At 42.3% G+C, this 25,461-nt stretch overlaps 1 protein-coding gene across 1 annotated transcript; it reads left to right on the forward strand.

The window, feature by feature from the left end:
- CLDN11 (claudin 11) lies at window positions 1-22,824 on the forward strand. The gene is made up of 3 exons (XM_032226025.1): window positions 1-226; window positions 7,806-7,970; window positions 22,510-22,824. The coding sequence occupies exons 1-3, from the start codon at window positions 1-3 to the stop codon at window positions 22,740-22,742; spliced, it is 624 nt and encodes a 207-aa protein (XP_032081916.1). The 3' UTR covers window positions 22,743-22,824.
- The last annotated feature ends 2,637 nt before the right edge of the window (window positions 22,825-25,461 follow it).

Consider the following 25,461-nt stretch of genomic DNA (forward strand, 5'->3'; position numbering starts at 1 on the left):
ATGGTTGCCACTTGCCTACATCTCACTGGGTTTGTGTCTAGCTTTGTGGGTTGGATTGCCTTGATTGTGGCCACTTCCACAAACGAATGGGTTGTGACTTGTGGATACACCATCACCACTTGCCGGAAGATGGATGAGCTGGGGTCCAAGGGACTTTGGGCCGACTGCGTCATGGCAACCGGGCTGTATCATTGCAAGCCACTGGTGGACATCCTCATATTACCAGGTATGGATTATCCAGCAACTGCCAATTCTGACTCCCGACTCAAACCAAACCTCCCAACTTCAATGCTGATTTGTTATATTTTTAGATAGGACTCCTTGGAGGAATTTGGGAATGTTTGGTAAGATTACTGAAAAATTTTCAGGCGTTGTTCGCAAAGATTTTACAGGCTATGTATGTTTCAACATGGAAAATTATAAAGAATTAGAACGGGCAAAAAAGAAGTAAAATGTGGAGAATTCTAGTTAGGTCTGTTTAGAATCCTAATAATAACAGCAACAAATTGAGGGTTACTATTTTACAGAAAGGGTGCATTTGGAATTATATTTGAATAAACAGAGAGAGAGAGAGATAAATTTGTGAAGGAATTTATGAAGTGAGGACACCAATAAAACCCTTAATCCCTGCAAGAGAATAAAATAACCTCTTCATATCATCATCATCATCATCATCATCATCATCATCATCATCATCTGTCCACAACAATATGAAGTCACAGCTGTTCTTTAGCTGGTTTGGCCTTCATATAGAATACAGACAAATAGAGTTGGAAGGGACCTTGGAGGTCTTCTAGTCCAACCCCAGTCAAGCTGGAGACTGTATACCATTTCAGACAAACGGTTGCCCAGTCTTTTCTTAAAAACCTCCAGTGATGGAGCATCTGCAACTTCCGGGGGGCAAGCTGTCCCCCTGATTAGTTGTTCTAATTATGAGGAAACTTCTCCTTAGTTCTAGCTTGCTTCTCTTCTTGATTAGTTTCCATCCATTGCTTTTTGTTGTCCCTTCAGGTGCTCTGGAGAATAGGCTGACCCCTTCTTCTTTCTAGTAACTCCTTAGATATTGGAAGACTGTTATCATGTCACCCCTGGCCCTTCTTCTCATTAGGCTAGACATACCCAATTCCTGCAATTGTGGGATTCTATGCATTGAATTCTTCCCAAGAACCTAAGACATCGTAATGTATTGGTGTAGTATATATGCATGGATCCGAGCAGTGTGGCCCTTTTCAATTGAGAGATGTAAAATTTATCAAGGCACAGATTTTCTAAGTGCCATCCAAGATTTTTTTTTTAGTATGGTACTCAATGTGCCATGTAATAATCATGGGGCTACCATAGCTGCTTTATGCCATGATTTTTTCCGTTTCGATTTTCAGATCTTGATAGTTGCTGATCTTCTCCAATTCTTTGTCTTCTATTCTATTATACCTGGTATTGCCACATCAAGTATTATTATTATTATGATGCACATGCTCAGATCATAATATCCTAAATCCTGGCAAATGGAAACAGTCAAAAGGGACAGAGCAAAAATCAATATTTATTTTAAAATTTACTTTTCACCTGACTTCTAGTCACTGTCAGCGGTTGATGTGGGAACATCTTTTTAACGCCTGTCTCTGATTCTGCAGCCAAGTTTTAATTCCTAGGAATTACCACTGAAATTCGTGTGGATTATTCCACATCTTGGGGTCTCTATTTAACCATCAGCAAAATGGGACTCATAGATGCTTTGGCATTTGTCTTAAAATAGGTTGGGCTTAGGAGCTACCTGGTGAATCCTGTTTATAACACTGGGCAGGTTTTTCCTAGCCTGGAATGAAATCTAATATACCATCTGGTCTGTATCACTGAACTCTTCCTTATTGATGGGCTAGCTTCAGTGACTCTGTGTGGGAATGGAGGCAATGAAAACATTTTCCACATTGTATGGTGTAAAATACAAAGCTATACAAACAGTGACAGCTGAATTTTGTTATTCCAGCATGGGAAGTTTGTGCTATCAGGGAAGATATGTTTTCAAATCACCATGTCAAAAAAAGGGGGGGGGGGGTTGTGGCTCTCTGTGTTATTAGACCATTAATTTTCTCTAGGAAGGATGTATTTTTCTTAATAAATAACTAAAGCCAGGATTAGCATGATAATTGGCATTATTATTAATAAATAGCATTTATATATTTATCGATTAGTCATTATCAACCAATATTAAACATTTGTTTAAGCTATTCCTCCTCTTCTCCAGATTTTTGGATTTTTATACATGTGTGCGTGCAGATATCCTTTATAAAGGATATAAAGATTATGACAATAATCTTTATAATCTACATATAATGCACACACACAGATACACATATAACTTTTAAGAAAGTTTAAAATATTAAATTCAGAGGTCTGATCACATTGTGCGCATATGACATAAAGCAATGCTTAAAAGCAACAAATTAGGACCATGAAATATTTTATGTAGTCACAATCCTATAAGTTTCTTCCCCTAAATATCTCTTATATTTTATTATATAAAATAATATATTTATCACTACAATTATCCCTCAACCGCAGGCCCATGCCTTGATTAATTACTTGAGGCTGGCCAGAAAGTTCACGACTAATGGGAGATTTCAGTCAGTATGATATCATTTTTAAAAGTTTGGTGTATTGGTCTAATTTCATTTTATTTCATTGTAACATTATGAGCATCACTATGATTGGCAAAAGGTTCAGGACCAACGGAAATAAACTTTTACTGTATATGTTGCTTAATGGATTTACGGAACTCCCTGCTATTGGATAGAAATGACCACCAAGTTAGAGGGCTCCAAGGAGGACAAGTTTGTTAATGACCAGTTTATATGTAATCTCCTAATTCAGAGATACATCTGAATATCATCTGATAGCAATAGCAGTTAGACTTATATAGTGCTTAATAGGACTTTCAGCCCTCTCTAAGCGGTTTACAGAGTCAGCATATTGCCCCCACAGTCTGGGTCCTCATTTCACCCACCTCGGAAGGATGGAAGGCTGAGTCAACCTTGAGCCGGTGAGATCTGATGAAGGTTGATAGATGGTAGAGGGCTTCCTAGAAGTTTCAATTAACAGCTATTAAATAGGATGGAGGAACAGATAGTCAATCCATAAAAGTTGACGTTACATTTTGCTTTTCTTAGGTGAGTGACTTAACTAACCAGCATGATTAGTCTGCAACTATCCACAAATTCAAGCATAACATGAAAATTGAAGTAGGGAAATGTCCCTTTCAGTTTCTTCATTACTCCAATACTTAGAAAAGATCTGGTGAGATATATACTCATATTTTGCAGTAACTTCAATGAATGAGTTCCAATTCCCATCCAGCTGAAATTCTAAAAACCCCAGGGAACATTAGCATAGAAGGACTGTAAAATTTATTCAATTTTGTGCCTGTGAATATATTTCCAGGCTGAGATGTTTTAAATGCTAAGTTGACGGCTAATCTTTTGCAGCAGATTTCAGGTAATGGAATTTAAGGTTGGAATACAAATACGTTGATTAAAATTTTAAAGCCCCCAATAAAGTAGAACTTCAAGCTGGAATTCTGCTGACTCTTAGCAACATCACATCATGAGTGAGCCAGCTGTAAACTCAAACTATAGGTTATTCCTCTCTGGAAAACCCTCTATAGTCCCAGGCTGTTGAACTGTCTGCCCAGTTCTACACCAGTTTCATACTTCTAATTCTCCAGTTTGCTGAAACCAGTTTACTCTAACCTGGATGATTCATGATTTGAATCTCATTATCTTCAAACCTTTATGATTAATTATTTATTACAGCATCCAATCTGGGTCTGTCAGAGGTTTTGTTTTGGAGCCCTTCTTCAGGGAACTTCTCTCTAACCCTGTCTAGAGATGTTCCCTGAAGATATGGTCCAGCAAGTCTTAAAGCTCAGAAGACAAAACCTCTGGTCCCAGTGACCAACCCAGATCAGATCCTGAACATTATCCTGGGACAAATACATTCACCTTCATTCATAATTATTTATGGCTATTTTTCATTCAGGAACTCAAAGAGGTCCATGCCTATTCTTTTCCTCCCCTAGACTCCATTCTTACATCAACCTTGTGGGGTAGACTAGAGGAAGAAACTCAGACTGGTCCCAAGTCTTCCAATTGTTCTATAGGCAAATGCAAATTTGATTCTAGATCTCCCCATTCTAGCTCCAGAACACGTCTCCTGTATTTTTAGATACAGATTAACAGCATCGGAAGGAACTTGTAAATCATCTAGTCCAACCCCCCCCCCCCCAAGCAGGAGACCCTACACCATTTCTAACAAATGGCTGTCCAGTCTCTTCTTGAAAGCCTTCAATGATGAGGCTCTAGCAATCAACCCATGGAACAGAAGTTCCCTTTGGAAGTTACTAGAGCACTGTTTCTCAACCTTGGCAACTTGAAGATGTCCGGACTTCAACTCCCAGAATTCCCCAGCCAGCATTCGCATTCGCTGGCTGGGGAATTCTGGGAGTTGAAGTCCGGACATCTTCAAGTTGCCAAGGTTGAGAAACAGTGCTCTAGCAACTTCCAAAGGCAACTTCTGTTCCATGGGTTGATTGCTCTCACTGTCAGAAAATTTCTCCTTATTTTCAAGTTGAACCTCTCCTTGTTCACTTTCCATCCATTGTTCCTTGGCTGACTTTCGTGTGCTTTGTAAAATAGCTTGACCCCCCCCCTCCTCCTCTCTGTGGCATTATTTTCTTTAAACCCGGTGTCAGTAGGAAGTTGCAGTCATCAAACTCTCTCATCCCATTCTTAATACTGGAGATTATTTGCTGTTATTTTCTGTGGCTGCAATTCTTCCTGCCGTTCAGCAGGCAGGCAAACCTCTGTTCAGATTCTGCAAGTGACGGGAACATGGTACAGGTAGTTCTTGACTTACAACCATTTGTTGTAAGTCAAAGCCACAAAAACACTGAAAAAAGTGACATGTCTGGTATTCACTCTTGCAATCATTGTGGCATCCCCATTTGTTCACAGGATCAAAATTTGGATGCTTGTCAACTGACATATACATCTGACCCTTGCAGTGTCCCGGGGTCATGTGACCACCTTTTGTGACCTTTCTCCACTGGCTTCCTACAAGCAACCAGGTTCACTTAACAACCACGATACTAAGTTAACAACTGCCGTGATCTGCTTAACAACTGTTGCGAAAAGGTCATAAAATGGGCTGCAACTCAGTTAACAACTGTTTTGCTTAGCCATGGAAATTTTGGGCTCAATTGTGGTCATAAGTCAAGGACTATCTGTAGTTAGAAGAAGTCGAAAACACATGCCCTGCAATTTATTCTTCTTAGAAATCGATTTACTGTTTCGGAGCTCAAAGGAATCTTAAGCACTCTTGCCTCTCTTTTGGCTGCATTTTTTAGTCTTGGAGATTATTATTTTGATCTGATTGATTTTATTCTGCTTGTCAGCCTCATTCCAAGAAATAAAGTTTTCACCTTTTAGAAGGTACCTGGCACACACAGAGTCTTCCATACAGAGCATCGTACATATATCTGACTTTGTGGCTTCTTCTTAGCAATAGCAGTTAGACTTATATACCGCTTCATAGGGCTTTCAGCCCTCTCTAAGCGGTTTACAGAGTCAGCATATTGCCCCCAACAATAATCTGGGTCCTCATTTCACCCACCTTGGAAGGATGGAAGGCTGAGTCAACCTTGAGCCGGTGAGATTAGAACCGCTGAACCGTAGATAACAGTCAGCTGAAGTGGCCTGCAGTACTGCACCCTAACCACTGCACCACCTTGGCTCTTCTTCTGCTTGTGCAATATCCATCAAGTTGGCGATCATATTGGCGATCCTATTTTTATCAACAGCCACGTGAAAAAGTGCTGCTGAGTTTTGTCTGAACCAGTCCCTTAGATTTTGAATCCATGATGTTCTTCTTTTGCCTGGACCTCATTTGCCTTCAATTTTTCACTTTGTGGCTGGGCTGGACATTCCTGTTGGGTTTTTAGTTTGCCCCCAAATCCTAAAACTTGACTATCAGGAAGAAAATGATAAAAATAGCTGCTGTCACTTTCTGGAAACTTTGAAATAAAGTAAACAAGCCAGCACATTTGCCAACACCACAACAGCAGGGGGGGGGAAAAAACCCCACCAGTTCAAAATGGTGGACCCTGTTTCCTCTTCTGATGTCATCTGTGTAGATTTTGGAAGAGAAGGACTGCCCTTTCCATTCTGGAAAAAGGTTTTCCAGCTCTGCTTTAGAGGTCCCACTGAGAGGAAGTGCAGATGGACATCCTTCCTTTTTTTAACGGTTTATTTATACATTTTCATTTTACATAGTACATAAGTGCTTAGTGAATAGCGTATTGTCTGGATCATTTTGCAGAGCTCTTTTCCTCACTCCTAATTTCTACCTTTATTATCCAAGCATTTGTAAAACAAATCCCATGGTTGAAAATACTCTGTATCTTCTTTTCCTTTTATCTTTAATGTCAATCTGTCCATTTCTGCACAATCTAAATTTTTTTAAATCACACCTTCTTCTGTACGTGTTTCCTCATTTTTCCAGCATTATACAAAATAATTCTTGCTGCTGTCAATAGATGTAATATCAGAATAGAAGAGAATAGAATTATTTTTGGCCAAGTGTGATTAGACACACAAGGAATTTGGTGCTTATGGTGTACATAAAAGAAAAGATACATTCGTCACGAATCATAAGATACAGTGGGACCTTGGGTGCCAACCGTAATCCATTCCAGGACTTCTGTTGGCACCTGATTTGGTTGTGACCAGAAGCAAGACTGATTGCGCATGTCAGCTCAGCACACAAAAAAATGGCGCCAAGGGGGAAATCGCTGCAGCAGGGAAAATAGCTGTGGCTGTGTTTATTCAGCACCCGAGGATGTGTTTGTGACGTGATTGAAACATTTAGCAGATTTTTCAGTCGGCACCTGAATTTTTCATGGACTGATCCAGTCCGGACCCGAAGTCCCATTATACAACACTTAATATAGTCATATGGTACACATAAGCAATCAAATCATACTAGGAAACAATCAGTATAAATCGTAAGGATACAAGCAACAAAGTTACAGTCATACAGTCATAAGTGGGAGGAGATGGGGGATAGGAACGATGCGAAGACTAATAGTAATAGTAATGCAGACTTAGGAAATAGTTTGACAGTGTTGAGGGAATTATTTGTTTAGCAGAGTGATGGCATTTGGGGAAAAAACTGTTCTTGTGTCTAATATATATATATATATATATATTCCCTTTATCATACTTTTCAGGTACTATGCCTAACAAAAATATTTCTGATTTATAATCTAGGTGCTGCTTTTCTAATCATATATGTATTTTTGTCCAATATTCCTTTGCTGTTGTACATGTCCACCACATATGAGAATATGTGCCTGGTGTCTGGTTTCATTCCCAACATTTTCAGTCGTGCAAATCAATCGTTCCCTCTGGGAAAGGCCTTTGTTTAGTTGGAACTCTTTAGGACAGCCCTGTTATGAAAGAGCCGAGGTGGCGCAGTGGGTAGAGTGCAGTACTGCAGGCCACTTCAGCTGACTGCTAGTTCAGCGGTTCAGCGGTTCAAATCTCACCGGCTCAGGGTTGACTCAGCCTTCCATCCTTCCGAGGTGGGTAAAATGAAGACCCAGATATGCTGACTCTGTAAACCGCTTAGAGAAGGCTGAAAGCCCTATGAAGCGGTATATAAGTCTAACTGCTATTGCTATTGCTATTTAAAGCAGAAACGCGCCATCGAACATGGTTGCTTTGCAAATTCTAAAGTCTTTCTTCCCACAGGGTATGTCCAGGCATGTCGGGCACTGATGATTGCCGCCACAGTTTTGGGACTCCCAGCTGTTTTCCTCCTGGTGACTGTTTTGCCTTGCATTCGGATGGGCCATGAACCTGGGGTGGCCAAGTATCGGCGTTCTCAATTGGGAGGAATCCTTTTAATCCTCTTGGGTAAGGCTCGCCGTGTCTCAATTCACTTCCTCGGGTGCTAATCAAACGCTAACCTAGCATGTTTTCCAGGGTCCAGATCCACAAAGCTGTACTTAATCCCAGAATCATAGTTATCGTCACATTAACCTGGGACAGAGCCAGCCTCCCAGTGAAGGCTGCATTCAAACATGTTGTGTTTTTTATCAGGGCAGCCTGGTCTATCCAATTATGGGATGGACTGCTCTGCTTTTACCTTTCAGCCCCAATCCAGGAGCCTTCATAGGCAGTTGCTTTTGCAAAAAAACTGTTTTTGTATTGAATTTATGTTTTACCGACAAAGAAATAAAGGAAGTCTAGTATAGGTCTATTTCAAGCTATTTAGCTCTCATCAGCTAGCCATACCTTTCTGGAATTTAGTAAAACATAAATTCAACATACAAACGTGTTAAATTAACCTGTTGTAAACAATATATCTATACAATAGATTGAACCATATGTTACCCAAATGGCACTCATCTGCCTAACTCACTCTAAATCTAATCAACGTTAACATGAATGGAGTTTAAGATATTGTGTGAATGGATCTGCTAAGCCTTTCCCTGAGCTGGTTAGACAAACAGAACAGAATAACAAAGTTGGAAGGAATCTTGGAAGTCTTCTAATCCAACCCCCTGCTCAGGCAGGAAACCTTATACCATTTCAGATAAAATGGTTAAGCGTGGTGCAAGAGTCCATCCATTTTATGCTAGATAGTTTTTTTGGAATACATGTAGTCCTTGATTTATAGTAGTAACAGCAACAGCACTTAGACGTATATGCCACTTCATAGTGCTTTACAACCCGCTCTAAGTGGTTTGCAGAGTTATCCTATTGCCCCCAACAATCTGGGTCCTCATTTTACCAGCCTTGGAAGGATGGAAGACAGAGTTAACTCTGAGCCAGTCAGGATCGAATTGCTGGCAGTTGGCAGAGTTAGCCTGCAATACTGCATTCTAACTACTGCTGCCACACAGCATCCATTTAATGACCGTTCAAAGTTACAATGACACGGAAAATAGTGACCACTTATGACCATTTTTCACACTTACAACTCTTGCAGCTTCCCCATGGTCACATGATCAAAAGTCAGACACTTGGCAACTGGCTCATATTTATGACAGCTGCAGGCTTATAAATATGACAAGCAAAGTCAGTGGGGAAGCCAGGTTCACTTAACAACCATGTTACTTAATTTAACAACTGCAGTGATTCACTTAACAACTGTTAAGAAAGGTTGCAAAATGGGGCAAAACTTACTTAACAACTGTTTCATTTGGCCAAATCCTGGGCTTACCTCTGGTTGTAAATTGAGGATTACAAAATGACCAAGGTTGACAGAACAGTTGAGGGGTCACCACGACGGGGAAGCTTGTACCCGGATTGGCTAATTCACACAATTGCCAAATTGAAAGCAGCTACCAAATTGAGAGGGGTTGCCATTTATCAGGAACCCAAAGATGTCAATTGCATTCTGTTAGCAGCAAATTCTGAAGACGATTGTCCCTATGTGCCCTCCTTCTCCTCCCCCACTACCACTGAGCTGCTCTGCTTATGATGGTCTGGAGCAATTCTCATATATAACGTATTTTCTTCTGATCGGTATGGAAGACCCAGTCAGTATCACCCTGACAACAATGGCCAATACAATTGTCGTTAGCACCTGTGTATTTTTGTGCCTTGCCATCTCACAACAAGAGGCCTTGGTGTCTTTCTTCACCAGTTTGTTTAGCTGAGGAGGAGGAGGAGGAGGAGGATGGGATGGCCAAGAGGAGAGAAGCCTCTTTGTGCTGCCTTGCCCTGAAGTGGACTCTCTCCTTCTGGCAGCCAGCACTGACATCATGCTTTATTATAATCGGTGCCCAGTTTCCACCATACTGGAGAAGACGTGTCCAGCTGCAGTAGAGACTTCCAAGTTCTCTGCAATTTGCAAGATGTAGCCCAAAGTCCAACTGTTTCAATAGGTTAAACAACCAAAGTCCTAGAGAGATGGACAGCAAGGATGAGGAAGTTATAGATTTTCAGATGTAGCCAAGACTAACAACTCCCACAGTTCCTAACCATTGGTTGCACTGATTGGGACTATTAGGAATTGTAGTTGAGCAGCTTATTTTGAACAGCTACACAGAACTGAAGCCAAATCATGCCTGGGTGTTACTAATCAGCTCTCTAGACTAGCTTGGAAAGTTGAACAAGCATTCTAGAAAAAAGGCTTTTCTGTACAGTATTATTCCAATGAAACTACATGGATGAGGTGATGCAGCCACGAGCATCTGAGTTCCTTGCTTCAAAGGAACTTTAGACTTCGGATGGCTGCACCTTTCTTAGCTCTCATTCTAGTGCAAACTCATCATATCTGGAGGAGAAGATTGCTTTAGATGCCATCTACAACTCTTCTTACTTTTAATTCCTATCGCCTTAGATTTGAAAGTGAGATTCTGCTCCACTTCTTACAGATCTAGTGGTTGCAGATTTATAGGATTTTTCTCAGAGGTGGAATTCACTTACCTTCCCTACCGGTTTGCAAATGTGAGTGCGCCTGCGAGCATGCATGATTCACTCACATGTGCCTCATCTGCTCATGTGTACCGCCTTCTGCACACGTGCAGTGCTCACATATTACATCGGGGAGGGTGGTCGGAAACTCCCGCAACCACCGCTACTGGTACGCCTGAACTGGAGAGAACCAGCTGAATACCACCTGTGATTATTTCTTCTTCTTCTTCTTCTTCTTCTTCTTCTTCTTCTTCTTCTTCTTCTTCTTCTTCTTCTTCTTCTTCTTCTTCTTCTTCTTCTTCCTCCTCCTCCTCCTCCTCCTCCTCCTCCTCCTCCTCCTCCTTCTCCCCCACTGGGTACTTGAGAGACCGCCTACTGCCAATCACCTCCACTCGACCAATTAGATCCCATAGATTAGGCCTCCTCCGAGTTCCATCTGCCGGTCAATGCCGACTGGCAACCACGCGGAGGAGAGCCTTCTCGGTGGCAGCTCCGACCCTATGGAACGATCTCCCCGTGGAGATTCGTACCCTCACCACCCTCCAGACCTTCCGCACAGCCTTTAAAATCTGGCTATCCCGTCAGGCCTGGGGTTAAAGACTGTAACCCACCCGAATAGTATGAATGTTGCGCTTTTAATGATGTACTGTCTCATGTGTTAAATGTTTGTTTCCCTCCCTTTCGAGTTGTAAGCCGCCCTGAGTCCCCCCAGGGAAAAGGGCGGCATATAAATAAATAAACTAAACTAAACTAAACTAAACCATCCCAACCCCCACCCCCATTTCCACCCCCAGCATGGGATATATCCGTACAGTTTTCTGGACAACAATACCCAACAACTATTAAATGCTTGCAGGAAAAAAATGTGCTCAGAACGTCCAACTGATTTAATGTCAGATGCTCACCAAAAAGTCAAAAGCCAAGGGCCTTTCCCTCTTGCCAAGCATTATGAAATGCCTCCAGCTACCTTATCTGTTCAGCAAATCCAACATTAAATTTAGCACATTGGCCTAATACACACATCATGCTAAGCCAGTTTCCATTTGGCTTGGAATAATATATAATTCTACTCATTATGATTATTATATGCAAAGTAGATCATGATGGCTTGTTCAATAGACCATTAAAAAAAAAAGGATATCCAGACTTAACATCATGTATAAATGCAAAAAATCGAATGAGGTTGGAATTGCGTTGCAATCAGTTCTCTTTTTAAAATTTGTCTAGTGTATCTTTGAATGCACAATTGCCTTTAGTAAAGAAGCTATGTTTGAAAATGGAACGGAGGAATGGTGACTTTGGCAGCTTAGACACAACCCTTCACAACAGTGCTTTGAGGCTGGCAGAAATGAGAAGGATTACAATTTGGCTTCAACCCTAAAACCTGTCACACCCAGTAACACCCCCCAACGAAAGAAGACTCCGAGGGTTGAGTTTCCTCAAAGTTCCATTTTATTAGCAATGTCATATTGGCACATCTGGGAAAACCCAAATCTGAAAGCTTCTAGGTTTTCCTCATCCAAAAGAAAGTTTAAGTCCCTGCCCAGCACCCACATAATCCAATCAGGCACCATAAAAACTGGAGATTCCTCACAGTCATCTCATCTCAGCTGCCTGGCAAGGTGGCCTTGACTCTCTGAGAAAAGAATGTTATTTTGACTATATATCTCCCATACTCCATATAATCCCCTCTCCCATTTTCCCACAGTAGAAAATGTGGCAGTCTTGAAGGCCCAAATGTAAAAGATGGCTTCCAGGTCTGACAAAGCCACTCTTTAGTTATGTCGCTCATAGATTATGTGACAAAGTCCTTTTGATTAATTTCAGAATTTCTCCACAAACATTTTTTTTTAAAAAAAGGAGATTTTCTAGACTTGTCTTTGTTTTTGCTAATGCTTAAATAAACTATCTTCCCTTGGAATCACCTAGCATAAAAGTTGCCCTTTGAAGTTACAAAGCAATTGTCCAGTGCATAGACTCTGGATGGGGTGTGGGATAGAAAATGATTTGTCCAGTGGTGGGTTTCAAAATTTTTTCGAACCTACTCTGTGGGGGTGGCCTCCTTTGTGGGAGTGGCTTGTCGGCCATGTGACCTGGTAGGAGTGGCTTGCTGGCCATGTGTTTTCTTTCTCTCTCTCTCTCTCTCTCTCTCTCTCTCTCTCCCTTTTGTCTCTGTGTCCCTTTTTCCTTTTTTTCTTTCATCTCTCTCACTTTTTCTTTCTTTTTTTCTTTTTTCCTTTCTTTCTTTCTTCCTTTCTTTTTCTTTCTCTGTGTGAGTCTGTGTGTGTGTGTGTGTGTGTGTGTGTGTGTGTGTGAGTGAGTGAGTGGTGGGTTTCAAAATTTTTTGGAACCTCTTCTGTAGGTGTGGCCTGCTTTCTGGTGGAACCTCTTCTAACCGGTTCGGTAGATTTGACGAACCGGTTCTACCGAACTGGTGCAAACTGGTAGGAACCCACCTCTGGATTTGTCCATGAAGACAGTCAGAGAAGTCCTAAGGCACCAGACAAAATTTTAAAAAAGGAAGAATGAGTGTCCATTGGCTGGTATTTCCCATGCTCTGTTATTGGCCTGTACAAGCTGCACAATGATTGGCTGAAGATGTTCTCGGCAAGCTTCAAACCAAGAGCCATAATAATTGTGCCGTGCTGCTGATTGGCAGATAAGAGAGCGTGGAGGGATTGGAGCTTGGCTTAAAATGATCTGCCAGTGGGAAGGATATTTATTTATTTATTAGATTTTTATCCTGACTTTATCACTTAATAAGTAAATCAAGGCAGTGAAGACACATCATACTCCTTCCTCCTATTTTCCCACACAACAGCAATACTGTGAGGTATGCTGGGCTGGGAGAGAATAACAGCTGCAAAGTTAACCAGCCTGTTGTTTTTGTTTCCTAAGGCAGGACTAGAACTCACAGCCTTCTAATTTCTAGGCCAGTAAGTACTCTTAACAGTACACCAAATGGGCTCTCAACATACTCAATACCTCCTATTTGCATTTTTCCATTAGTCCAAAGCCTTCACGGCAGAGGTGATATTATACTAGTTCGGACCGGTTTGCCCGAACCAGTAGTAGAAATCGCGGGTGTGGCCCTGTCTACCCACCCCAGCTCTATGACTTCCCATTTAAGCCCTTTTTAAAGCAAAAAGTGCATGTGCAGAAGGCTGAGTGCATGCGCGAAGGTTGCACACACTCAAATTTGTGAGCTAGTAGGGAAGGTAAGTAAATACCACCCCTGCTTCGGGGGGGGGGCTCTCTTTTCCCATTTTGGGGAAAAAACCATGGGAAGTTCCCTTATAGTATCTTTACAAAAAAGTTTTAATCGAAATATGGGAAACCAGAGAGACTATAACCTGCTGAGAATTTATTGTTCAGTGAGAGATAGGACATTGACATCTGTCTCTTGGCTACTTGCAATGAAATCAGTTCAGGAATATATTCTGACCATGAGAACTTTACCACAATGTTTTATTTCTTTAAAAGATGTATCAACATGACATCTTTTTTTCATCGGAGTAAGAAATGGACTGAAATGGATTAAGATGGCACAAAACTGGCAGTCTTGAAAGTTAGAATAAAATATAATAAAATGGTACAAGTAGAGTGGTACATTTGCAATAAAACGATGCCCAAGGAGAGGCAAAGTTAGTCTTATCTTCCTCAATACCAGCATCCATAAATCAGAGGAGTGTTCCTGACATAATATCAATGTTCTGATATCTCAGGGGTTGCCACAAAGAAGAGGGAGTCAGGCTATTCTCCAAAGCACCTGAGGGTAGAACAAGAAGCAAGGGTGAAAACTAATCAAGGAGAGAAGCAACTTAGAACTGAGGAGAAATTTCCTGACAGTTAGAACAATTAATCAGTGGAACAACTTGGCTTCAGACGTTGTGAATACTCCATTACTGGAAGTTTTTAAGAAGAGATTAGATAACTATTTGTCTGAAGTGGTGTAAGATTTCCTGCCTAAGCAGGGAGTTGGACTAGAAGACCTCCAAGGTCTCTTCCAACTCTGTTATTCTATATTCTATTCTATTCTATTCTACTCTACTCTACTCTACTCTACTCTACTCTACTCTACTCTACTCTACTCTACTCTACTCTACTCTACAACAGCAGAATGTACTGAGTGCAAATCCTAGCCTAGAACTTTCTCTTTCCTTCCAGAAGAGAGCTTTTGCCAAGTCTTCCTTCTTCAGGTAGTTGTTACTGACTAATCTTGGACTCCCTTTGATTGCAACCTTTAATCAGAGCTTTAAAAAACTTTTGTCTTGGCACCTGTTTATTACCTGGAGATTTCGGCATTATAATTCTCTAATTTGCAGTTCAAAGTGTTTAGTTCAACTCTTGCTACGAGTCCCAGGCCATCCATTCTGCCAACTTAGAATCTTTGCCAACTCTCTTCCTAAGTAGGCACTGTTCTCAGAAGCATCTGGGCAGATGGGTGGAGCCTCTTGCCACCTCTACTATTGGTTCACCCGATCTGGGCTGAACTGGCAGCAACCCATCTATGCTTTGAACTATGGCGCTGGAGAAGACTCGTGCAAGCCCCTTGGACTGAAAAAACAATCTAATTGGTCAGTCCTAGAGAAGATCAACCCTGACTGCTCTTTAGAAGGCCAGATCCTGAAGATGAAACTCAAATACTTTGTCCACCTAATGAGAAGGAAGGACTCCCTGGAGAAGAGCCTAACGCTGGGAAAGTTTGAGGACAAAAGAAGAAAGGGATGACAGAGAATGAGGTGGCTGGATGGAGTCACTGAAACAGTGGGCATGAACTTAAATGGACTCAGAGGATGGTAGAGGACAGGAGGAACGTTGTCCATGGGGTTGTGATGGGTCAGACACAACTTCTCAACTAACAACAAGAAGTAGCTTCCAGTCTCCATCTATCTTACTTCTTTCAGGAGTTATTTTCTCTCTTCCACATTCTTCTTCTGCCTTGGTCTTTTGTGCCAGCAAAGTCATGGCAGAGGAGAACCTGTTAAGAAAGGGCAGACAAGTCTCTTCGCCACATGAGGCTTAAATACTGCACTTCCAATATGTACCCACCTGCATCAGTCCTTGACTGTGAAATGTTTGTATTAGTTGCTTAACAGAATTTTTTTGCGGGGAGGAGTGGGATAACTGATTTGCTATGTTTTGTCTGAAGAAATGGGGGCCTCCTGATTCCCGAAAACCCAAATGCTATTCAAAGGGGCAAATGCAGTTACATCTGCAAATAACTTTCCACCGATGAAGTGTCCCATCCGGCAAACCTTGGAATTTTTAGAGGACAGCTGCTTGTCCTTCCACTTATCTCCACCCCACCAGGAAGGCAGATTAAAGCTGTTGTTTGGCTTTTAAAGAAATATTCTTCCTCTTCTTGCATCGTAAATCTTGCTGGGTGAACCGTAATTTCTGATGTCTTGATGACATTGGTGTTGACATAATGACGGCCTTTGAACTGTCCAGCTCTAATGGGCTATTCTAGACTACTGCAGGCATATTCCTTCCTTGTGATCACTGGGCACTGCCTTCAAGGCCATTTTGGCTCGGCTTCAGGACCTGGCTTTGGCAGATGCTTAACCAACCCTCTGGAAAGTCGTCTGTGGAGATTCAAAGAGCCAAGGTGGCGCAGTGGTTAAATGCAGCACTGCAGGCTACTGCTAGATCAGCAGGTCAGCGGTTCAAATCTCACCGGCTCAGGGTTGACTCAGCCTTCCATCCTTCCGAGGTGGGTAAAATGAGGACCCAGATTGTTGGGGGCAATATGCTGACTCTCTGTAAACCGCTTAGAGAGGCCTGAAAGGCCTATGAAGCGGTATATAAGTCTACTGCTATTGCTATTGCTATTCTCAATCATCCTGATCATGATTGTCCCAGGGGTGAAATCAACTTACCTTCGCTACTGGTTTGCAAATGTGAATGCCCACCTCTGCAGTACCTTCTGCGCATGCGCAGAGCATCAAAAACAGGACATGATGATGTCTGGGAAGGTGGGCGGAGCTTCCCACTGCCACCGCTACTGGTTTGCCCGAACCGGATAGAACCAGCTGAATTGCATCGCTGGCTTGTCCCAAGGGTGCTTTTCAAAAAGGCAAACTGGACTTTCTTTGGGGTTTTTTCTTGAAAACATTATGCTTCTCATCCAAGAAGCTTCTTCAGCTCTGTTCTCTGGAAAGGCTACAGAATGTTCCTTTTATATCCAGCTCTTTAGCTCAGCTGAATGAATTCTGGATGCATTTGTAAATATGACTTTAGCAAACTTTTACAAGAACATAGAGCTGTCTTGCTCTACTTTTAAGGATCAATTGAATTTGATTTAAACTAAGAAAGAGTGCCAGGATTTTATTATTAGATCTGTCCCAGACTAATGTAAAGGTTCTCCTCGCACATATGTGCTAATCGTTCCTGACTCTAGAGGGTGGTGCTCATCTCTGTTTCTAAGCCGAAGAGCCAGCGCTGTCCGAAGATATCTCTGTGGTCATGTGGCCGGCATGACAAAATGCTGAAGGTGCACGGAACACTGTTACCTTCCCACCAAATGTGGTTCCTATTTTTCTACTTGCATTTTTACATGCTTTCGAACTGCTAGATTGACAGAAGCTGGGACAAGTAACGGGAGCTCACTCCATTACGCGGCACTAGGGATTCGAACTGCCGACCTTTCTGATCGACAAACTTAGCGTCTTAGCCACTGAGCCACCACGCCCCTAACACAGACTAGTGTATTACAGTTTATATGCTGCTTCTGCATATCAACTGCTTCTGAAATCAATAAAGGTTTTCTGCTAGCCTCTCTTTTTTTTGTTGGTAAGACAGGTTATAGAGGCAGAAGGTGATTTGGCTGCGGCAACCAATTGCTGACCATACTTCAATTCCCTTGTATCACTTTCTTGTTCATTCCCTCATGTTTCACCTGGCATCCAAAAGAGACAGGAGATATTCATAGCAAAAGGAACAGACCCAAGGGGAAAGGACCTCTCCTGATGCACCTTGCAATCCTTTGCCATGCTGGCAGCTATTTTTGAAGATGGGACTAGGGAACCCCAAACTCATGCTCTAAAAAACAGCCTGGCTGACTGGCCACATGCAGAGCAGTGAGACATCTTTTAACAGAGTTGGAAGGGACCTTGCAGGCCATCTAGTCCAAGCGCCCCCCCCCCCAATCCAAGCAGGAGACCCTACACTGTTTCTGACAGATGGCAGTCCAGTCTCTCCTTGAAAGCTTCCAGTGATGAAGCTCCCACAACTTCTGAAGGCAACTTTTGTTCCATTGGTTGATTGTTCTCACTGTCAGAATATTTCTCCTTATTTCCAGGTTGCATCTCTCCTTATTCAGTTTCCATCCATTATTCCTCGTCTGGCCTTCAGATGCTTTGGAAAATAGCTTGACCCCGTCCTCTCTGTGGCAGCCCCTGAAATATTGGAACACTGCTATCATGTCTCCCCTGGTTCTTCTCTTCACTAAGCTAGCCATGCCCAGTTCCTGCAACTGTTCATCGTACGTTTGATCCCCCAGTCCCCTAATCATCTTGGTTCTCTGCACATGGGATGAATCAGGACAGATCTCCTGGAAAAACTCAACTGAGCATCATCCTGCAGTCCTGTACTGCATTGGGGCTAATTTGGGAACATAGGTTGAATGCAATTCCACAGAAAAGCATTAGACCTGTATTAAAACAAACAGATCCATTGAGCTGGATTCATTTTCAGTAAAAAAACCTGCAAGATAGTTCAGTAGCAGGAGGGCAACCAGGAATGTGGCTAAAATCTCTGTCCCAGGCACCCATTTCTAGTCACCAAGCCTGTCTGACGTTAAAGGTAGTGATTGATTATCGTTTTTGCTGCCACGGTACAGTGGTGGGATTCAACCGGTTCGCACCTATTCGGGAGAACCGGCTGTTAACTTTCTAAGCAGTTCGGAGAACCGGTTGTTGGAAGATATCTCATTTTGGTTTTTTCCCCACTTTACAGGGCTAATCCTGTAAGCAAGGCCGGAAGGAAACATTCTGGTGTTGTTTCTAGCCTAATCTTTATTGCCCTGCTTACAGAAATTGCCTCTCTGGTTAACCCTCGTTACATTGTAACAGCTAAGTTGAAGTGCCCATTGAGTGACATTGAGTTGGCCACGCCCACCCAGTCACATGACCACCAAGCCACGCCTACCCAGCTGCTCATTAGGGGAGAGAACCGGTTGTTAAATTATTTGAATCCCACCACTGCCACAGTAATACAGGTAGCCCTTGATTTACAACCAGGGGTAGGATTCAAATATTTTAGCAACCAGTTCTCTGCATGGTTGCTGGGTGGGTGTAGCCATGATGGGCGTGGCCTGCTCGGCCTCCTGCACCACAGCGGGAGGCCCGTTTTTTGCCCTCTCCAGGCTCCAGAAGCTTTCCTCAAGCCTCTGGGTGGTTGAAAACGACCTCCCTTGGGTTCTGGAGTCCCTCCAGAGTCTGGAAACAGGCTCGTTTCCATACCTCCGGAACTTCTCGGAAGCCTGTTTTTTCCCCTCACGGAGCCTCTGTGCAGGCCCTGCACTTACCTGGCATCCAAAAGGAGGAATGTGAAGACTCCTGAGAAGGGTGGGGTGGGGCCAGCCAGTCCTTGCAATTACCGATTTGGCAAACCAGATGTAAAATTAGCATCCGGTTCGCCTGAACTGGTCTGAACCGGCTGAATCCCACCCCTGCTTACAACCATTCATTTAATGACTGTTCAAAGTTACAACGGCACAGAAAAATGTGACCATGTCCATTTTTCACAGTTGCAACCTTTGCAGCCTCTCCACGATCATGGGAATCCAAATTCAGATGCTTGGCAATTGGTTCGTATTTATGACCATTGCAGTGGCCCAGGGTCATGTGATCACTTTTTGCGACCTCCCGAGAAGCAAAGTCAATGGGATAGCCAGATTAATTTAACAACCGGGTTAGTCATTTATCCACTGCAGTGATTCGCTTAACAACTGTGGCAAGAAAGGTCATAAAATGGGGCAAAACTCACCAATGTCTCACTTAACAATGGAAATGTTGGGCTCAATTCTGGTCATACGTTGAGGACCACTGTACTGGGCAGGAGGGGAAACGCACCAGTTGCTACACCTTAAAAAAATGTAAAGGGAGCCCTAGAGATCCAGGGAAAATAGGGATTGTTCATTGGGGCAGCCCGGTGTATATCAAATCACCATGAACCACGAGATAAGTTGCATATAAATATAAATAAAACAAATCATTCTTTTCTGGCAACTCAAAGTCTGTAAGAAGGCCAATTAGCCCAGCTGTCAGGAAGAGCCCTTTGTTGGCAGTTCATTAGTTAATGCATTCTTCTGGAAGCAAATCTTTGAAGCCAGAAGAATGAGAGTTGAGCCATTCATATGAATTAATTTGAAAGAACAATCATGTTCTCGTTCCATCCAGCTTCTCTGGGCTGGTATTTCCTAGCTGTGCTTGTCTGTCCAAATGTATTGTCCAGATAGCGCCAGAAACATCTGGATGTGCCTGAGGGGGTCATCTGGGGTAAAATGGTAGCATGATCAGATGACCAAGGCGGTCTCTTTCTTATGCACACATGATGCCTGTGAGACAGGTTTAAAAGGCAGAGGATTAACTGTCAATCGTTCTTGCCATTTTGATGCTTTTGACTCTCTGTTGATGTCCTGGTACCCTGTCCTGAGGAATGAAATACAAAACCTACAGCAATCAATCAAGGCTTTACCGCATGTGCTGGTGGGACTCTTTCCAAAAAGTTTTGACAGACCCACCCAACAAAGCAGTGGTGGGTTTCAAATATTTTTGGAACCTACTCTGTGGGTGTGGCCTCCTTTGTGGAAATGGCTTGCCGGCCATGTGACCTGGTGGGAGTGGCTTGCCGGCCATGTGTTTCTTTCTCTCTCTCTCTCTCTCTCTCTCTCTCTCTCTCTCTCTCTCTCTCTCTCTCTCTCTCTCTCTCTCTCTCTCTCTCTCTCTCCTTCCTTTGGTCTCTCTGTCCCTTTTTTTCTTTTATCTCTCTCTCACTCTTTTTCTTTCTATTTTATTTATTTATTTATTTATTTATTTATTTATTTATTTCTCTTTCTCTCTCTCTGTGTCGGTCAGTCAGTCTGTCTGTCTGTCTGTCTGTCTGTCTCTCTTTCTCTGTCTGTGTGTTTGTGTGGCAGTGGTGGGTTTCAAAAATTTTTGGAACCTCTTCTGTAGGTGTGGCCTGCTTTCCGGGTCCACTGGTGGAACCTCTTCTAACCGGTTCAGTAGATTTGACGAACCGGTTCTACCGAATAGGTGCGAACTGGTAGGAACCCACCTCTGCAACAAAGGGATGCACTCCTATTTATGCATCTCAGAAAGGCAGGATAAATTAATGCATAGATAACACACGATGTAAGCATCATAGTCACAGGTAAAGGATCTCAAGTTACTATAGACAATGGAACTCAGGAATAGGAACTCCTTCCTATGCCTGTTTTCCTTCAGAAATCAAAAGCAAGGAATGAAGCAATAAAGTAATAAAACAGGAAAGAAAATGTCTATACATGCAGAGGAAAGGGGCAGTTTGGGAATGTGCTAAAATTGCAACTCAGTAGGACTGAGGATCTAATAAAGTAAAAACTTTGGCCTTATATCTCTAAATATCAGTTAGATTTAATTGATTCCATCTATCCATGAACTGGTTTACATACGGTGTCTCTTCAGCAGAATTCAGTTTAGAATTGCGAGGTTAAGAGTTGGTTTCAACAAGCTTTTATTTAAGTTTTAAGCTACTGTTAACCCTAGTTTTGAAAACTACTCTTTAAAAAGTAATCTACAAGTATTGTATCTCATTTGTACTGTTTGTCTAACCCTCCCCCCCCCACACTTCTCAGTGCTTTTTCCTTTTATATACTGGATGAAGAGGGTTATCTTTATACAGTCCAGCAGTATCCATAGGGTGTTTGTATGTATATGTGTGTGACCAATTGCAATTATAGCTCTGTCAAACGTGTTTTTCACAATTGCTGTGATCTTGTCCATATTTCCAAAATAGGCCGGGCCTCAATTGTGTTGTCCCAGCCACAAGTTTGACTTTCTGACACACACTCCCTGTGGATATTTCATGAGCATCTGCAGGTGTCCTCTGCTTTTCTCAAAAGGATAGTTCGACCCCTCCCAGGGCAGATGCTGCTGGTTCAACCTTTGCTAAAATCTTTGCAAATGGATCTAATTGGAACCACAAATCTCATTTATAAGCCTAGAATGTTAGCAGGATGAGAAAGAAACACACTTGGCTGGTGGAAGGGAAGGCAATGCAAGTTTGCAAAGTGAAACAAGGACAAAGCAAAGACAGAGGGGAAGATGCAGACTGGAACAGTTCGAGATGGAGAAAGGAGAAAGAGATACACAGAGATAAAAAGAGGACGGTGTATGGCCTCATTGTAAAACTGCTGTAGGAGTTTGTAGGAAAGTAGATTCATTGTCAGAAAGGCGATTCAGGTTAGGAATTAAGAGGAATCAGGAGACCTGTCCACCAGGAGATTAGATGCTTAGTGAAGTAGTTTCTTTTTTAGAGGTCTTCAAACAGTGACATGAAACCAATAGAATAGAACATTTGTAGCTCAGGGTTGCACTGAGCAGCCCTCGGCTCTCTCTGGACTTGGTTTTTTTTTTGGCAGATGTTTCATTACCCAACGAGATGACATCTTCAGTGCCAAGTTGGGTATTGAAATATCTGCAAGAAAACAGCCAAGCTCAGAGAGCAGCAAGGAGCCCAGACCTCTCTGGAACACTTTAGTGCAGTGGTTCCCAAACTTGGCAACTTTAAGACTTGTGGACTTCAACTCCCAGAATTCTCCAGCCAGCTCTGCTCTGCTGGCTGGAGAATTCTGGGAGTTGAAGTCCACAAGTCTTAAAGTTGCCAAGTTTGGGAACCACTGCTTTAATGGATCCTATACCAAGCAAGGGGCTTGGGATTAGATGATTCCTGAAATCTAGGATTTGTAAATTGCTGTAGAATTCTAGACTCTGTGATGGGCTGCAGTGATTTTTTTTCCCTCCCCAAAATGTTTCCCCAGCTCTGTGTGCCATCGTGGCTACCATTTGGTTCCCTGTGAGTGCTCACCGTGAAACCATGATTATGAGCTTTGGATATTCCCTCTACACCGGCTGGATTGGATCGGCTCTTTGCCTCTTCGGTGGATGCATCATTGCTTGTTGTTCAGGTGACGCTCAAACGTTTGGAGAGAACCGCTTCTACTATGCTTCTGGATCGAGCTCTCCCACCCACGCAAAGAGTGCCCACGTATAAGAGCTCCTGAAACCTCCCAAGCCCCGGAGAAACTTTTTTTTTTTTGGCACAGGTGGAAGGGTTTACATTCAATTTTTGGTCTTCCATCTACTTCCACCTTCCATCTTCTAAGCTGCATCGGTTGTAGAAGATAGAAAGAAAGAACCCGGTGTTTGTAATGCATTAAACACCCCATTTCTCCAAATAGAAATAGCAAATAAAGATCAAGCTAGGTGCAGACACAGTCTTCTTTGGTCAGGCTTTTTCATTCCTAATTCTGTTGAAATATTAAGCCTCTTTTTCTTTTTCCTCCCTCCCTCCCTCCTACTAGGAACAGGATTAACAAATATGTATCTGAATTGCCTGGAACTGATTTTGCAGAATGAGTTACCCCTTCCTTTTATCTCACTCAAGGCCATCTTATCTGGCAGTGCTTAGCAAGATAGGCGAAAGACGCCCCTATGTTCCAACTACAACAATGTTTTCTTTCCCCAAAGATTAAGGGATATCTTTTTGTTTTCTCAGGCTGAAAACAGAACAAGCACTATAAGGAAGATGACCATTTCAGTAACACTGGTGTGGTGTTTTTTTTTGTCTACATACATCAGTATGAAGGAAATTAAAGAGACCCATATCTAATTGCAAGATAAATAAGCAAAACGAAAAATTGTATATATCTCCTTATATATATATGCAATGGGACCAATCCTACATGTGTTTTCTTCAGTCTCCTTTCTGCCAACTTTTATTTTTTTAAAACTTTTATTTCAATTAATTTGTATTCTGACATAAACGATTGAACTATTACCTAAATTTTTGTACTGTAATCCGATGCCACTTCAAGTCATGTCCTATGAATACTGATGATAACGATGTCTTTTGTTCTGAAGCAAAATACTGTACAATATACTGAAATAAATGTTGAAATTAACGAGTTTATATTCTTCTCATTTTGGCCTGTTGATATCTTCCCTTTCAAACTGTTTTAAGCCAGTCATCCTAGCAATTCAGGATGTTGTGTGCAATTTATGGTGCGATTGTGGCTTCTAACATAAATGGGGACATAGGCATTTGGGGGGGGGGTTGTATCAAAAAAACCAAGATGGCAGATGTAACTTTGTAAAGTCCTGCTTCTTTTACGAGAGCACGACATTGATGTGCGTAGAATAGAGGTGGGGCTTTGACCACACAGATATCACTGATTGGGGAATACATGCCTTCCTCCTGTTAAAAATGAATATTAATATAGTTTGGTCTAGCGATTAAAGGGTGGCTCAGTGACTAAGACACTGTGCTTGTTGATCAGAAAAGTCAGCAGTTCAGCGGTTCGAATCCCTAGTGCCGCGTAATGGATTGAGCTCCCACTACTTGTCCCAGCTTCTGTCAACCTAGCAGTTTAAAAGCACTTTAAAAATGCAAGTATAAAAATAGGAACCACCTTTGGTGGGAAGGTAACAATGTTCCATGTGCCTTTGGCATTGAGTCATGTTGGCCATATGACCACGTAGATGTCTTCAGACAGCGCTGGCTCTTCGGCTTTGAAACAGAGATGAGCACCACCCCCTAGAATTGGGAACGACTAGCATATATGTGCGAGGGGAACCTTTACCTTTACCTAGTGATTAAAGTACTATTCCCACAATGTGCCTAACCCATGGTTAAATTAATGAACCCATTTTTCTAGGTTCTCATAACATGAGACCTAAATTTAACTACTTAGGATGGGGTCCCAGAATATGGCTAGTAAAATACTGTATGGTTCTCTAGTTAGTAGCCACCTGAATACTTTCTTGGAGATTATTACTGGGTGGGTACAAAACAAGAGAAAAAATAAAGTAGATAATTTAAGGCTAGCCCTATTCTTTGAGAGTTGCCCATATTTCCTGCCTAGTAGTTGATGGTTATACTCAGGTCATTACGATCACGAGAACCAAAGTATATGCATGACTTGTCCAGGGGAGGAAGGAAATATATCTTCCAATTACTCTGGGGAAATAAAAGACTCATGTGTGAGAGAGTTCCCTTCAAATTGATGGTATTGATTTGACATCAATAGATGGTAACAGAGATTTGCTTGTACATGGGTTATTATCCTGAGAATGGGCTCTGAACCTGTCACTGGAGTTTCACACAGTTACATACATGTAAAGCTCTGGTCCTATTGACTGACCCAGGTTGGATCTTCACACATTCAATTTGAACTGCAAACAAGAGTTACGTAGTTACCGATCTTCAGCCTTGGTGCTGAATCTGATCCCATTGATTTCAACGCGCGTTGGGATCTCCATTCCAGCGGTGGCTCTAGATATTTGTTAGTTCAAAACAACACCACTTTGGCACTGAACGTGTTAGTAGCAAACTGGCTTGGGAGTCAAGCAGATTTAGAACAAAATGTGTATTCTGTCACTCACTGTAATTTGTTATCTTAATTTCATATTGTTTTTCATTCTTTCACTATCTGACACAATGTTCACAGTGTGAACTCTAATTCCAGAGCATCTTGGCAGAACATTTATGCTCATTACATCACAGGCTCTGGATACAGTTGCTTGTTGTATACCCCCAAAAGAAACAATAACCACTGCCATTGTAATGTGTGGGTGCTATAAAGGAATGTGTAACACACAGCTGTGCAGGATTGTGGCCTGTGTTGTTTTGGTGTATGCCGCTTTCTGCTCAATGGGTCCCATTGAAAGGCCTGCAGGGGGGTTGAGCTGCTCAGCTGGGGACCAAATATGGC

The sequence above is a fragment of the Thamnophis elegans genome, chromosome 10 (assembly GCF_009769535.1).
Source record: "Thamnophis elegans isolate rThaEle1 chromosome 10, rThaEle1.pri, whole genome shotgun sequence".
NCBI classification, from domain to species: Eukaryota; Metazoa; Chordata; class Lepidosauria; order Squamata; family Colubridae; genus Thamnophis; species Thamnophis elegans.